The sequence below is a fragment of the Anarrhichthys ocellatus genome, unplaced genomic scaffold (genome assembly GCF_004355925.1).
Source record: "Anarrhichthys ocellatus isolate YVR2014 unplaced genomic scaffold, GSC_Weel_1.0 scaffold42, whole genome shotgun sequence".
Classification (NCBI taxonomy): Eukaryota; Metazoa; Chordata; class Actinopteri; order Perciformes; family Anarhichadidae; genus Anarrhichthys; species Anarrhichthys ocellatus.
In genome coordinates this window covers 1715095-1727073 of record NW_022280072.1, presented here as the reverse complement: position 1 = coordinate 1727073, position 11979 = coordinate 1715095, and the positions used below count along the sequence as shown (strand labels likewise).

Here is an 11979-nt window from a genome sequence, read left to right as displayed (position 1 = left end):
AGAGAGAGAGAGAGAGAGAGAGAGAGAGAGAGAGAGAACTGCAAGAGAGAAGAAGCAGAAGTTTGGCTGCAGGTCGCACAGATGCAATGTGGAAAAGGCAGACGATACGATCTACTGTGATAATATGGGTGACTGGTTTTGCACTCAGGCCTTCCAAACACAGCAGATAAAACCTCCCAACGTAGTGAGGAGGCGCAGGGCTTAAACCAGCTGAACCAAAATAAATTTTTAAAAGTTTAGAAGTTTTTTCGAATTAGCTTCAGTCCACGTAGTGACACATGCGCGTCTCATCACGAATCTGCACACAGCCAAAGGTTGTTTCTCTGATGTGCTCAACAGATATTCGCTGCAGATGTGCTCAGTCTGTGTGTATGCGTGAGTTGATTTGATCACCAGGAGATGACAGCGAGAGGAAACCTATAACACTATGTGTGTGTGTGTGTGTGTGTGTGTGTGTGTGTGTGTGTACAATATGCATGCCTGGGGCTAGGAACACTGTTTTCAAGAGACCCAGTGTTTATCTGAAAAGTGACCGTGTGTCTGTCTGAGTTAGTGTATATTTTTCTCCACTATTTGCATGCCAGTTTGTTTACATCAGACTCCGCATGTGTACTGTATACTGTATATACCAGTCTGTCCACTGTGTGTATGTGTGTGTCTTAGTTTGGCTTGGGGCAGATCCAGCTGTGTCAGAGTGAGCCGCTCCAAATGCCTGAACTCCCAGAGGAGGAAGAAAAGGGGGAGTGAGGGGAAGAGGGAAGGCAGAGCGGGACGAATGTGGAGGAGGGGGGGGGGGGGGGAGAGGAATGAATGGGGGAAACGGAGCCGGTCCAGGTGGCAGCAGCAGGGAAAAGCAAAGAAAACAGTTGGACAGAGAAACCGGGTTTAAGATGCTCTTTTAGTTATTGGTGTCATATGTCAAAGTGTCTAGTTTGACCCACAGCACGACGGTTACCAAGAACACTAACTTATCTGTAAAAGCGTTCCATCAACCACTCAGTTATGTCTGGGAAACAACACGCAACTCTAGTGCCTGAACAACAACACGGTGTTTTCATCCAGATGTGAGTGTTTATAGGTTTTTATATCCACGAACGAGCGCTGCGATGTGTTCCCCTTCTTCTGACCTCACTTCCTGCACTCTGCCCTTCCTTCGTCCCAGGACATGAACTGTGACAGGATGAGACTGTTGTGGTGTGTCTGCCTGTCTACACTTGCTGTGCAGACCTTCTGCTCCTGTACAGCAGGCACAGACAGGCAGACAGATGGCAGCCCCACAGACACCAGAAACAGAGCTGAGCTGGCTCCACCATTTACTTCAATGAAGCTGTGGCAACAATACCACCAGATGAGAGGGATTTCCCCTTCCACTTGATTATCTCTCAACCTCCCAATTAACGTGCCGTGTCAAACTGAGATCTGTGTGAATAAACGTGCTTTAATAAACAGAGTGCTGCTGTGTTTTGACTTTAAATGTCTTGAGTGAGAGCGTGAACGCCTCACCTCGTCGTCCCTGAACCAGGACAGGCTCTCTGCACTGAGGATGAACCAGTATTCCTTGGCTCCACCTTTCATGATGCCGATGTTGCTGATGGTCAGCCAGCCCTTGCGTATGACCTGCAAGACAAAACGAGGGTAAGGAGCTCAGATGGCAGGACTGACATCATCAAAAGCATCCAGAGGACAGTTTGAAGGAAAATTTGATTACCAAGGTAGAAAAAATAAAGGCCACACAAAAAGAGTGGACTCTTGCTGATGAAAGAAAGAATGAACACTTGACACTGTAGGAAAAAATAATAATTTGTGAGATATATGATGAGATACACACAACGTAAGCACAGAAACAAAAAAGTAACTAAACATATTTGGAGGTAAAGACACGACATGAGAGGCTGGAAGAGTGAGATGACATAAAGATACCAAGAAAATGACACGGACTTCCTGCACACAGGGAAAATATGAACATGTGCACGAGGTTATGAAGCGGTGGGACGGCAGAAAGTAAAGACGATTAGGTTGAGACAGAGAGAGAGAACACTGTCACTGAAAAGAGTTTGAAGGGAATCAGGTGCAGATGATAAAATAAAAGATTGACAAAGCTACAAGAAGCCATTTGCCAGTGTGCGTGTTTGCATGCCGACCCACAACACTTAAGCTTGAATCCTGCACAGGACGTATTTCCAGTAGAGGCAGCAGTGAGTGAGCTTAAAGAGAGCGGTCTCCTACTATTAGTCTTGAAGGAGGGGCCACACCCTGGAGAGAAACAGGAGATGAGGGAGCAAAAGTGAGATTTAAGCATTAATGTCTTGTTTAGTAGAGGAATATTACGTACTTTTGGGGGGGATGACACTGATACTGATGTTTTAATAGTTAACTACTATGACAGTGACATGACAGATTGTGTAAATAACTGACAACATTGTTTATTTTTTTAGCTGTGGTTAAAATATGCTGCTGTTCAACAAATCTCATCATCACACATGAAGGTTCCTGACTAAACCCAATCACACTCACTGGGCTCGTGTTTTTAATTAGCCCTGCTTATAAATGTGTCACATAAATATCATATTACGTATTAATCATAACAGATCGAGACGCCTTCCATCTCTGCTCGACTGCATTCCTTTGAGAAGCCAAGATCAACCCGGGTTGCAGGATTGGACCCCGAATCCCCTCCAGGAAAATCACAAAATACCTCATTTATCTGCAGCTATGAATTCTTATTAATGCTGATTAATGAGTAACACATGGGGAGATGGGGACATTACTGAAAATAAAATTAAAAAAGTAAGATGGATGGAAAAAATAATAGTTCATAACCATCAGTGGTGGAAAAGGTATTCAGATCATTTAACTCAGTGAAAGTACTATCACCACACTGTGACAATACTCCACTACAAGTAAAAGTCCTGCATTCAAAACAATCAGCAACATGTACTTCTAGAATGAAAAGTTTTAGTGCTCATTGTGCAGTAAAATGTTCACGGTCAGTGTTTTACTATAATATAGAATTTTTCTGGATTCATTTTGTACTTTTTTAGGAAAATCCTACTCGTTGTTTCTTTAAAACTTATGGTGAGACTACTGATGAGTAATTCCGATGCATCCCCGAGGGATCTTGAGTGTTAATAATTGTTGGGATATTTTACTCTGAACGAAGTGACGGAACAATGATTAAAATACTGTAAAATGGCATTTTCCTGCTGTGCGCTTCATTCTTAACCTCATATACTGTATATATATATATATATATATATATATATATACACACTGTAAATATATACTGTATATAGATATGAATGAATGCAGTGAAAGTCTTACATGGTTTCCTGCCATCACTGCAACAGTCTTCTTATTGCTTTGCTTGCACGTCTGCTGGGCGCTGAGAGAGAGAGAGGAGGAGCTCCTGTCATTAACTCTGTTGGCTTGTTAGAATTTACAGTTAATAGTTTAAAACCGATGAGTTTACTCACTTAGTGAAGCCAATGAAATCTTTATGTTCGGTATTTATGTAGGCAAGCTGCGTGTCAATGAGCAACAAGACCTGAACAAACGCAGACAGAACACACAAACGTTAGTACTCCAGTAGAGTTATCTGAAAGAGATTAGTGAAAGTAATGTCCAGCTGAGTGTGAATGACCTGATCCCTGCATCTACTCTCCTGCTCTCGTATTTCAGAGGTTACAATTCTCTCCGTCTCATCTTGCAGTTTGGGAAAGGAACTGAGCTACAGAGGGACAACAGACCAGCAGTTAGACACAAGACAGTTACACACACACACACAGACACACACACACGTTTATACCTCGTTGATACACTGGTACACAGTGGTGATGAGTTCTTGGCTGACCATGTCGACAAATTGAAAACACGGTTCCTGTAGCACTGATATCTGTTTCTTCACTATGGCTTCAAAGGCCATGTCAGGAGTGAACAGACCTGTCCTACAGGGAAGGAGAGGCAGATGGAGAGAAGGAAGTAAAATGAGCTTGGCTGCAGGGAACAGAACATGATAAATGATGTGAAAGCATTTGCCACTATACTACACCTGACACCATGGATGTTTCTGATGGCATAGTTGATCTCCCGTCGCAGCTTCCTCTCATCGGACTCGAGCTGAAGACAAACACAGCACACTGTCAGTCAGAGTTGAGCACTTGGCTGAAGTTAAAGGCGGGGTTGGAAATCTTGAGAGTACGATGGTTTTAAAAATCATCCCACCGAAGAACCCAGCCCCGTATTGATTGCTCCCAGGATATAATGAGAATTTCAACAAACATATCAAATATGTTTTGGAAGAAGATTACCAAAGCTGCCTTTAATAGACTAACAGTTAAGTATCACAGTTATTAATGCACATACAGTATGGAATATACATATGCACCAAGACTAACAAAAATCGTTCTCAGAATCTCCCACACACCTTGACCAGTTCATAGGGGAAGCGCTCATGGAAGATTCGGTTGATCCTAGCCCCTCCCGACAGGTTCACGGTGTCTACTTTGTTGCCCGAGCCCTCGATTAGCTTCTCAAAGTTGACCGCCAAGCGCTGAACCAACCTGGGAGACAGAAGACACACTGACGTATAAAATTATCTAAAAGACAAACAAGTGGGCACACACAGGCGCATCCAGAGTGATTGGCTGACTGACTGGAGCAGCATCTTGGTCCTGCGTGCAGGGTCATCAGGACGGTACTGTCTGAACTCCTCAGCCTCTTTGTTCAAGTCCATGAGCTGGCTCTGCAGGTGACTACGGAAGGCTGGCAGAGTGTCTCGGATGTGGTTTGTCAGTTGCTGCAAACAAACAACAGCAATTATTTCTGGCACAATATATATCGTCTAAGAAAATAAGTTTTCCTGACAGACCTGTATGTGCGTGTGTGTGTTTTTTAACCTGGTTTAGTATTCTTTGTAAATACGGGGTGCCCGTGGTCTCAGCCATGTGTTTGTAGGCCGGATGGGACAGGAAGAAGTTCTTCTCCGCGAGCAGGGCTGCCTTAATATCCTTTTTCCCGTCAATGTCCTTCTGACTGCGGTTCACCACCCCGATGTAACCTAGGAAGGAGGAGATGAGAGGAGTGCTTGTACATGTTAACATCTGAACCAAGAGCCAGGAGGCAAAGTATAGTGGGTGGGCGTGCCGGATAAGATGGCTTTAGCCTTCTTCTCTACTCGTCTGTTAAACAGGTCAGATAGCAGACTCTGCTCTACAACCAGGATCTTGCTGCTCACTCTCACTGTCCAGGATAGTGTGTTTATTGTACTAACAGTTCCCCTGACATGCATCCATTCACAATCCCTATCTGAGATCTGATAGCTAATAAATCAAGGATCCAGCCGACATTATTAAAATCTAAACCCAAACTATTAATGAGCTATTTTATTAAAATGTGTTGTGAAAAGCAGATGAGGAATCCACAAACAGCAGCCTGGCGTGTGTTTTACTTCCTTGGAGATGTTTAGCTGTAGCTTCTTCTGCCCAGCCCTGAGTGCAAACTGTGATAGGCCAAGCAAGAGCATGTGATCATTGTAAGGAGGACAATGTGCAACAAGAGGACGGAGCACTCGGAGCACTGATGAGAGACAGATTCAACTTGCATTTTCCGACGTGTCCCTGGGAACTCATTCGTTCCATTCGGACTGTTGCATATGAGCAGGAAATTAATACGTCTGTTCAACAGCAGAGCATGTGGTTCGAAGCGGGCCAAATCCCCTGTTTAGTACAGTAATAGATGCAATAGCACCAGGCTCCTTATCTAATGCTTTAGCTCTACGCTGCTACCAGGGCAGTTATTTCAGTGGGCTTCCATAGCTAATGCATTAGCACTGGAGGAGAAGCATGAAGGAGCCAGCACCTGGTGGTGCTTTACTCAGTCCGCTCACGTCTCTCTCTCTCTCTCTCTCTCTCTCTCTCTCATACTTTCACTAACCAATGATATGATATCATCTCTGTCTCTATAAATCCTACACTCTGTATTGTTTACAACTTAGAAAACATCTGGCTTGTATATAGTAATTTGTTTTATTCTAATTATATATATATACATACCTATTTTTTCACTACTTGTCACTAAGTCTGTTTCTGTGTAAGTACATTGAGAAAAAAAGCAGAGTCAAATTCCTTGTGTGTGCACGCACACTTGGCCAAGAAAGGTGATTCTGATTCTGTCTATCTCTTGTATACATACACAGAAGAAATGTCCACACACACACACTCTCACACACACACACACACACACTCAATGATACTACTGTGATATCATAAAAAGTGAACGGGCATCTTTCAACAGAGAGGTAGTGAATAAAGAAGACAGAAATAAAGAGTCAGACAGAGCGACAGAGAAACGAAACTAGAGGAACTGAGAGCTCGATTGAGACCGAGCTGCTGAATCATAATGTCAGTCCTGTCCACAAAGCCTCCACTGGACGCAGTGTGTGACTGCATTACAGCAAGTTGACTCAACACACACACACACACACACACACACACACACACACACACGCAAACACAAACACACACATGCTCACAAACACAGGCAGCACACCTCTGCGTAGGGGAAGCAACCTGTTCTCTAGAATGTTCCGGGCATCTGTTCCCTCATCCATCAGGTCCAGCTTAGTGATCACACCAATTGTGCGCTGGCCTGAAAAGCAGATGAAGAAAAAGAGGACATTTTATCCAAATGTGATATCATAACCTGTGGAAGTATGACTGATATAAGACAACCCCTTCAACAATCTCATTGAAATAAAGTGATAATTAATCCCCCATGAAGACATCATCAGAAGACACACACACACACGGCTTACCCTGTGGGTCAACATCTTTGGCCAGTTTGAGTGCATCAGAGTTGGCCAGGTCGGTGTTGGCTGGCGTTACAGCCAGGATGAGACAGTTCTCCTTACAGATGAACTGCATGATCATGTCTCTTATCTGGTACTCTATGTCTGCCGGCTGGTCGCCTATCGGCACCTTGGTGATGCCAGGCAGGTCCACGAGAGTCAGGTTCAGCACTGCACGCATGCAGAAGAGTACAAATACATACATAAACATAATTAATATGTTCATTTCATCAACTGCAAGAGTACTCTTGTCATAAACCGCCTGTCTTCTCCATGTGAGGAGGGATTCTTCTATATTGGCCGTATTTAAAGACGCCTGAGGGATCGCCACGTTCAGCATTGAACAAATTAAACCCTTGGTCAAATAGAGGAAACAGGATACAAAGACCTAACTTCAAGCTTTTTAAATCAATCGACTGGATGCGTTAAACTATCCTGGTCTTAATGAGCATATAGTCCTCATGTTTTCTGTAATCATTCTTTTATTTCCTTCATATAGGCTTCTCTGTTTTTCCAAAAACCTAAGGGTACTTATATCAAATGTCTTATCAAAAAACTTATCAAAAAAAACATTTCTGTGCCAGCTTCTCTCATTATATTTAGTGTTTTCATTATTTCCAATTTGTTTCACATGTCATGTAATTATCCGGGTCATGTGATTTCCTCCCATTGGTTGTTTATAGCATATAGGTGTGGCCACAGCCGCTTTGCTTGTTTATTGACGAAGACGCACAGTTGTTGAAACATGTTGGCTCTTTTAATGATTTAGCCACTATAATAAAAGCCATTTAATATTTCCTTCCTCATAGGTTATAGATTTTGGAGTGCCTGGATTGCCTTCCTGAATGGAACTTGAATGGATATGTCGCAGTGAACAACACACATTAGACATTGTGTTACCGTGTGATGAGTAAATTCTCAGGCTGATGGGGACAGGAGAGATGCCTTTGTTGGATCCTGTGAGTCTGTGCGTCTCTGCCTCAATCTCTATGCGGATCTCATCAAAGTCTGTGAACTTCTTCCCTTTACAGTGGGAAAACTCACCGTACTCTGGAAAGACACACAACGGACCGGGGAACACTCACCAGTTAAAAAAATGTGTTTGGGAGTCAGGTCACAATGGCACAGTTTAATACAGCACGATACATAAATGCTATTTAATTAACTCCACTTTATTTGGTTTTAATTGTACTCTTCTTGCAAGTTTCTAAAAGCCATTTGAGATTGTTTGTACATAATAAGAATGATATACATCCGGACACTTATTCTCTCCCAAAACACCTCATAATTAAACAGTTCTGACATTAGGATGGTAAGTCCATCACTGTCCCACAGGTCAGGCTCAGCCATTGTAAAATATCATACTGCCATCTGGTGGCAGCTTCAGAATGACACTGCACAGCCTGCATGAGCGACTAAACGATGTGCGTCTTACCTACCTGTGTCAGCGCTGAGCAGCTGGAGGATTAAAGGTCTGCGAGTGACAATTCCTGAACCCCGGGGAAGGAAGTCTCTGTTGGGAAGGAAAGACTGAATTGGGGACGGCTGTGCACACACACACACACACACAGCATTTGTTGTCAGTCTAAATCAGAAGCTTGACACACACCGGTTAAATGACTTTACATCTTGTACATGCACAGATAAGACTAATACACTAAAACGATGTGTAACTGGCATTGTGAGTACTAACAGTCAGCCGTACATTAGTTGTATTTTAGTTGCTATTTAATATCCAAAACATCAGTAACTTGATCAGGAAGGCGAAGAACAATCTTTGCCACATGCTATATATACCAGATATATAAAGACTAAAAGCTACATGTAGTAGTAACAATAAAGAAACAGAATGCACAGGAAGATATCCTCCTCTTTCCTTTCAAAATCAGATTCAGGAAGTTTGTTTTCCTGCATCCTGTCCCATGAAGCAGCTGGCACCGTCCTGCACAAAATGGGTGTCATAGCATAATCATAGCGGAGACAAAGAACCGAGGCGTGCGATAAAATATCATAACACGCTCAGGAAAGCGAGCATTAATGGCTTCTATAGCTTCTGGCAAGGCCACACATTTGACTTCTGTGGACAATACTTTAGGCCTCCTTTAGGAAACAACTCACTATTACTCACCAGAATTCTTCACTGACAGGATGGAAATACTTAAAGTCTCCTCCTCACAAAACAAATTGTCTCACTTGAATTTAAAAAAGGTGGGGTCTGCTAAATACACCCCCTCACGTCAGTGCTCCTTGACAACGTTAGCATGTTTTCTATTTACAGAGCCAGGGCAACACATACACAGAATGGACAGCTGGGAGGAGACGCTCGCTTAATTTGAAATATTTGCATTGGATTAGAATTGCAGACTCCTGCCTTTAAACTTTACCCAGAAAACACTGTTATTCACCACTAGTCTGTACCATTTAAAGGCCTTTGACTTCTAGGTTAATTAAAATAATGCCGATTCCATTACTTTTTCAGGAGCCATGTTAGCCCCCCCCAACTCCCATCCTCCTTCATCGACACCTCCACAGCCTGTCAGTGAGATAAGGTGCTGCACTGGCTCCTGTCATACAGACACCGCCACCTCTGGCATCCACGACGTCAGACGAGCAACTCAACAGCTCAAGCACCGGGGTGGAGACGGTGACGTATGAACACAGTGATTTCAGCGCTGCATTGTTATTGGTTACAGCAATTGCTGTTAATCACAGTTGCCCATGGCTGTTCATTTTATCATTACAAGCAAATTCAGGTTTTAATGAGATCAAGCATCACATTTTCACTGATAGTATAACATGGTTACACTTTCAAGACATTCAGTCAATCAGGATGACTTAAGTGACTTATCATGCTTTGTGGTTTATGGGGGTTGTTCAAAAGGAAGGGTTTATTCGTGGGAACTAATGGCTTCATCAATGTTAAGTGAATRATTTGGACAAACTAATTTCCAGTCTGTGAAAAATAAAGTTGGCAGAAGTTTATTCTTTGGATTAGGTAATAATGTAGTTATAACTGTGAACAGATTTCTTGCTTTTCAATCAGTTAACATTTCTAGAACGTAACTGTACCTTACTGTCTGTCTGCTGTCCTCAGTCTGTCTCCTGTCTGTCTGCTGTCCTCAGTCTGTCCTCAGTCTGTCTGCTGTCCTCAGTCTGTCTGCTGTCCTCAGTCTGTCTCCTGTCTGTCTGCTGTCCTCAGTCTGTCTCCTGTCTGTCTGCTGTCCTCAGTCTGTCTCCTGTCACCCGTCTGTCTGTCTTGAAATTGCCAGTCGACCCTCATCTACCTGCATGTCTTTCATTGTTGTTCTGCTGTGTCAGACTGACTTATATATTTGACATACTCTCCATGCTTTTATGTTTTGTGCCTCTGACATGTATGTTTTTATTGACCAACAATGCAACATAATCTTGTCTCTAGTCCACGACCTGAAGCTACAGGTACAGCACCAGCCTGGTCCACGGACACCTTTCTTTGCAAGCAGAACACCACCAATATGGAACAGCCTGAGTCAAGAAACAGTCACCGCCTCCTCAGTTAACACATTCAAGACCAGCCTAGGGAGAGAATGGCAACATCATCAAAGCCTACATCAATACATATTCTCCTACTAGTTCACCGTCCAGTCTCACGCATTGCGTTAATGCAACTAACAAACCTTGAGACTCAATGAATTTCGGATTAGGATCAAGCAACCACCTTGGTAAAGGGTCTCAATACTAGTCTAACGGGTACCTAATGACCTTTAGTAAAGGTAATGACCTTTAGTAAAGGTAATGTTTCTATTTAGCATAATCACCCCTCATTTATTTGCTCTGTCTGTGTTGTTTTATGAGCCTCTGTGTTGCATGTCTTAATAGTACTTGACAATGTAGTATAAGAGTGTCCTGAATGATGTTTAAACTTATATTAATTCTCTCTTCTTTCATTGTTTCTGCATGCTTTGTAAAGGGTAAATATTGCATAACTTTGTCATTTTAAACTTATATTCTGTTTTTAGGGTGACTTTGTGAAAAGTAGCCTAGTAGAGTAACACAGATAAAGGGGAACTACACCCATTTTAAAAATCCATACATGTTATTCATGTGGTATAAGACGGTACAAACATATTAGCTCAAATCTAAAAACTAGAGTCTCTGATGCCACCAAATAAAAAGTCTGCTCCATCGACAATGAATTGGTGTTATTTCAGTGTTGTAGATGACACAGAGAGCACCCAGATGTTTCAGTTTCATAACTGATAACACTACAACAGACCCTTTCATTGACTTTCTGCTGCTAGCAACAACTTGGGTATTAAAAAAAGTAAACAAACGTGATTTGGGTGATTAAAATTAGCTTCCCATTCATTGTCTGTGGGAGCAGCTCCAGACAAGTTCACATCACAAGTTTGAGACTTACTTCTTTGGTTTCTGGCTTTGAGAGAGATGCTCTTACATGTTGATTTAACTTTTCTAGGCCATGGAAATAACACATTGGAATTGTTTTGTTTGTTTGTATTTAGGGGGTGTTCCCCTAGGTTGTGTAAGTTGATAGCCACAGTTGTGTTTCGGTTGTGTCACACATACCTGCCCACGAAGTTCTCCAGGACCGAGCTCTTGCCTGCACTCTGGCCGCCCACCACGGCTATCTGCGGCAGGTGGAGGCTGCAGCTCTGCTGCACGCCGCTCAGGGCATCTCGAAGTCGGTTAACCAGCGGGATCAAATCCTCCATCCCGCGGTTGCCCATCATTACCCTGCTACCGTTTAAAAACTGTTTCACTCCGGCTCTAGACTACGCCAGTATCTGCCATAGTTATTAGTGACTCACATTAGGCTATTTTCAATACTGTTATGTACATACACTATTTCAACACTCTTCTCGAGGAACGTTTGCCAACTTATTTTTTTAAAAAGCTCCGTAACGTTAGGAGCTCGCGGTGGGTAACCGTTGGTGCGTCTTGTAATGACAGTAGCGTCCAAGTTTGTACTCACAGACCTCTTCAAGCCTCCGAAAACAGCTCGCTATAGACATTTTTATCTTTTTAAACCTCCGAACGTCCGTAGTGTGTCGTTTCCGTTAAACGTTTGGTACATTTGAGAAGATATCCGTTGAGTTTCGGTACAAGGAAAAGAGGCGAAAACCTTCTACTCTTCT

At 42.9% G+C, this 11979-nt stretch overlaps 1 protein-coding gene across 3 annotated transcripts in view; it reads right to left on the bottom strand.

The window, feature by feature from the left end:
- dnm3a (dynamin 3a) overlaps window positions 1-11584 on the bottom strand; it is a 22639-nt gene extending 11055 nt beyond the window's left edge. For 2 of the 3 annotated variants that reach the window (XM_031868300.1, XM_031868302.1), the window contains exons 1-15: window positions 11411-11584; window positions 8284-8357; window positions 7745-7894; window positions 6812-7015; window positions 6547-6645; window positions 4896-5056; window positions 4653-4795; window positions 4424-4559; window positions 4049-4116; window positions 3806-3944; window positions 3641-3727; window positions 3474-3544; window positions 3322-3382; window positions 2227-2253; window positions 1504-1617 (exon numbers count right to left, since the gene is read on the bottom strand). In XM_031868300.1, coding sequence (XP_031724160.1) covers window positions 1504-1617; window positions 2227-2253; window positions 3322-3382; window positions 3474-3544; window positions 3641-3727; window positions 3806-3944; window positions 4049-4116; window positions 4424-4559; window positions 4653-4795; window positions 4896-5056; window positions 6547-6645; window positions 6812-7015; window positions 7745-7894; window positions 8284-8357; window positions 11411-11574 — 1698 coding nt within the window. In that variant the 5' untranslated portion in view covers window positions 11575-11584. The remainder of the gene's footprint in view (window positions 1-1503; window positions 1618-2226; window positions 2254-3321; window positions 3383-3473; window positions 3545-3640; window positions 3728-3805; window positions 3945-4048; window positions 4117-4423; window positions 4560-4652; window positions 4796-4895; window positions 5057-6546; window positions 6646-6811; window positions 7016-7744; window positions 7895-8283; window positions 8358-11410) is intronic. The other variant, XM_031868301.1, reaches the window with a different exon arrangement.
- Between the last annotated feature and the right edge of the window lie 395 nt (window positions 11585-11979).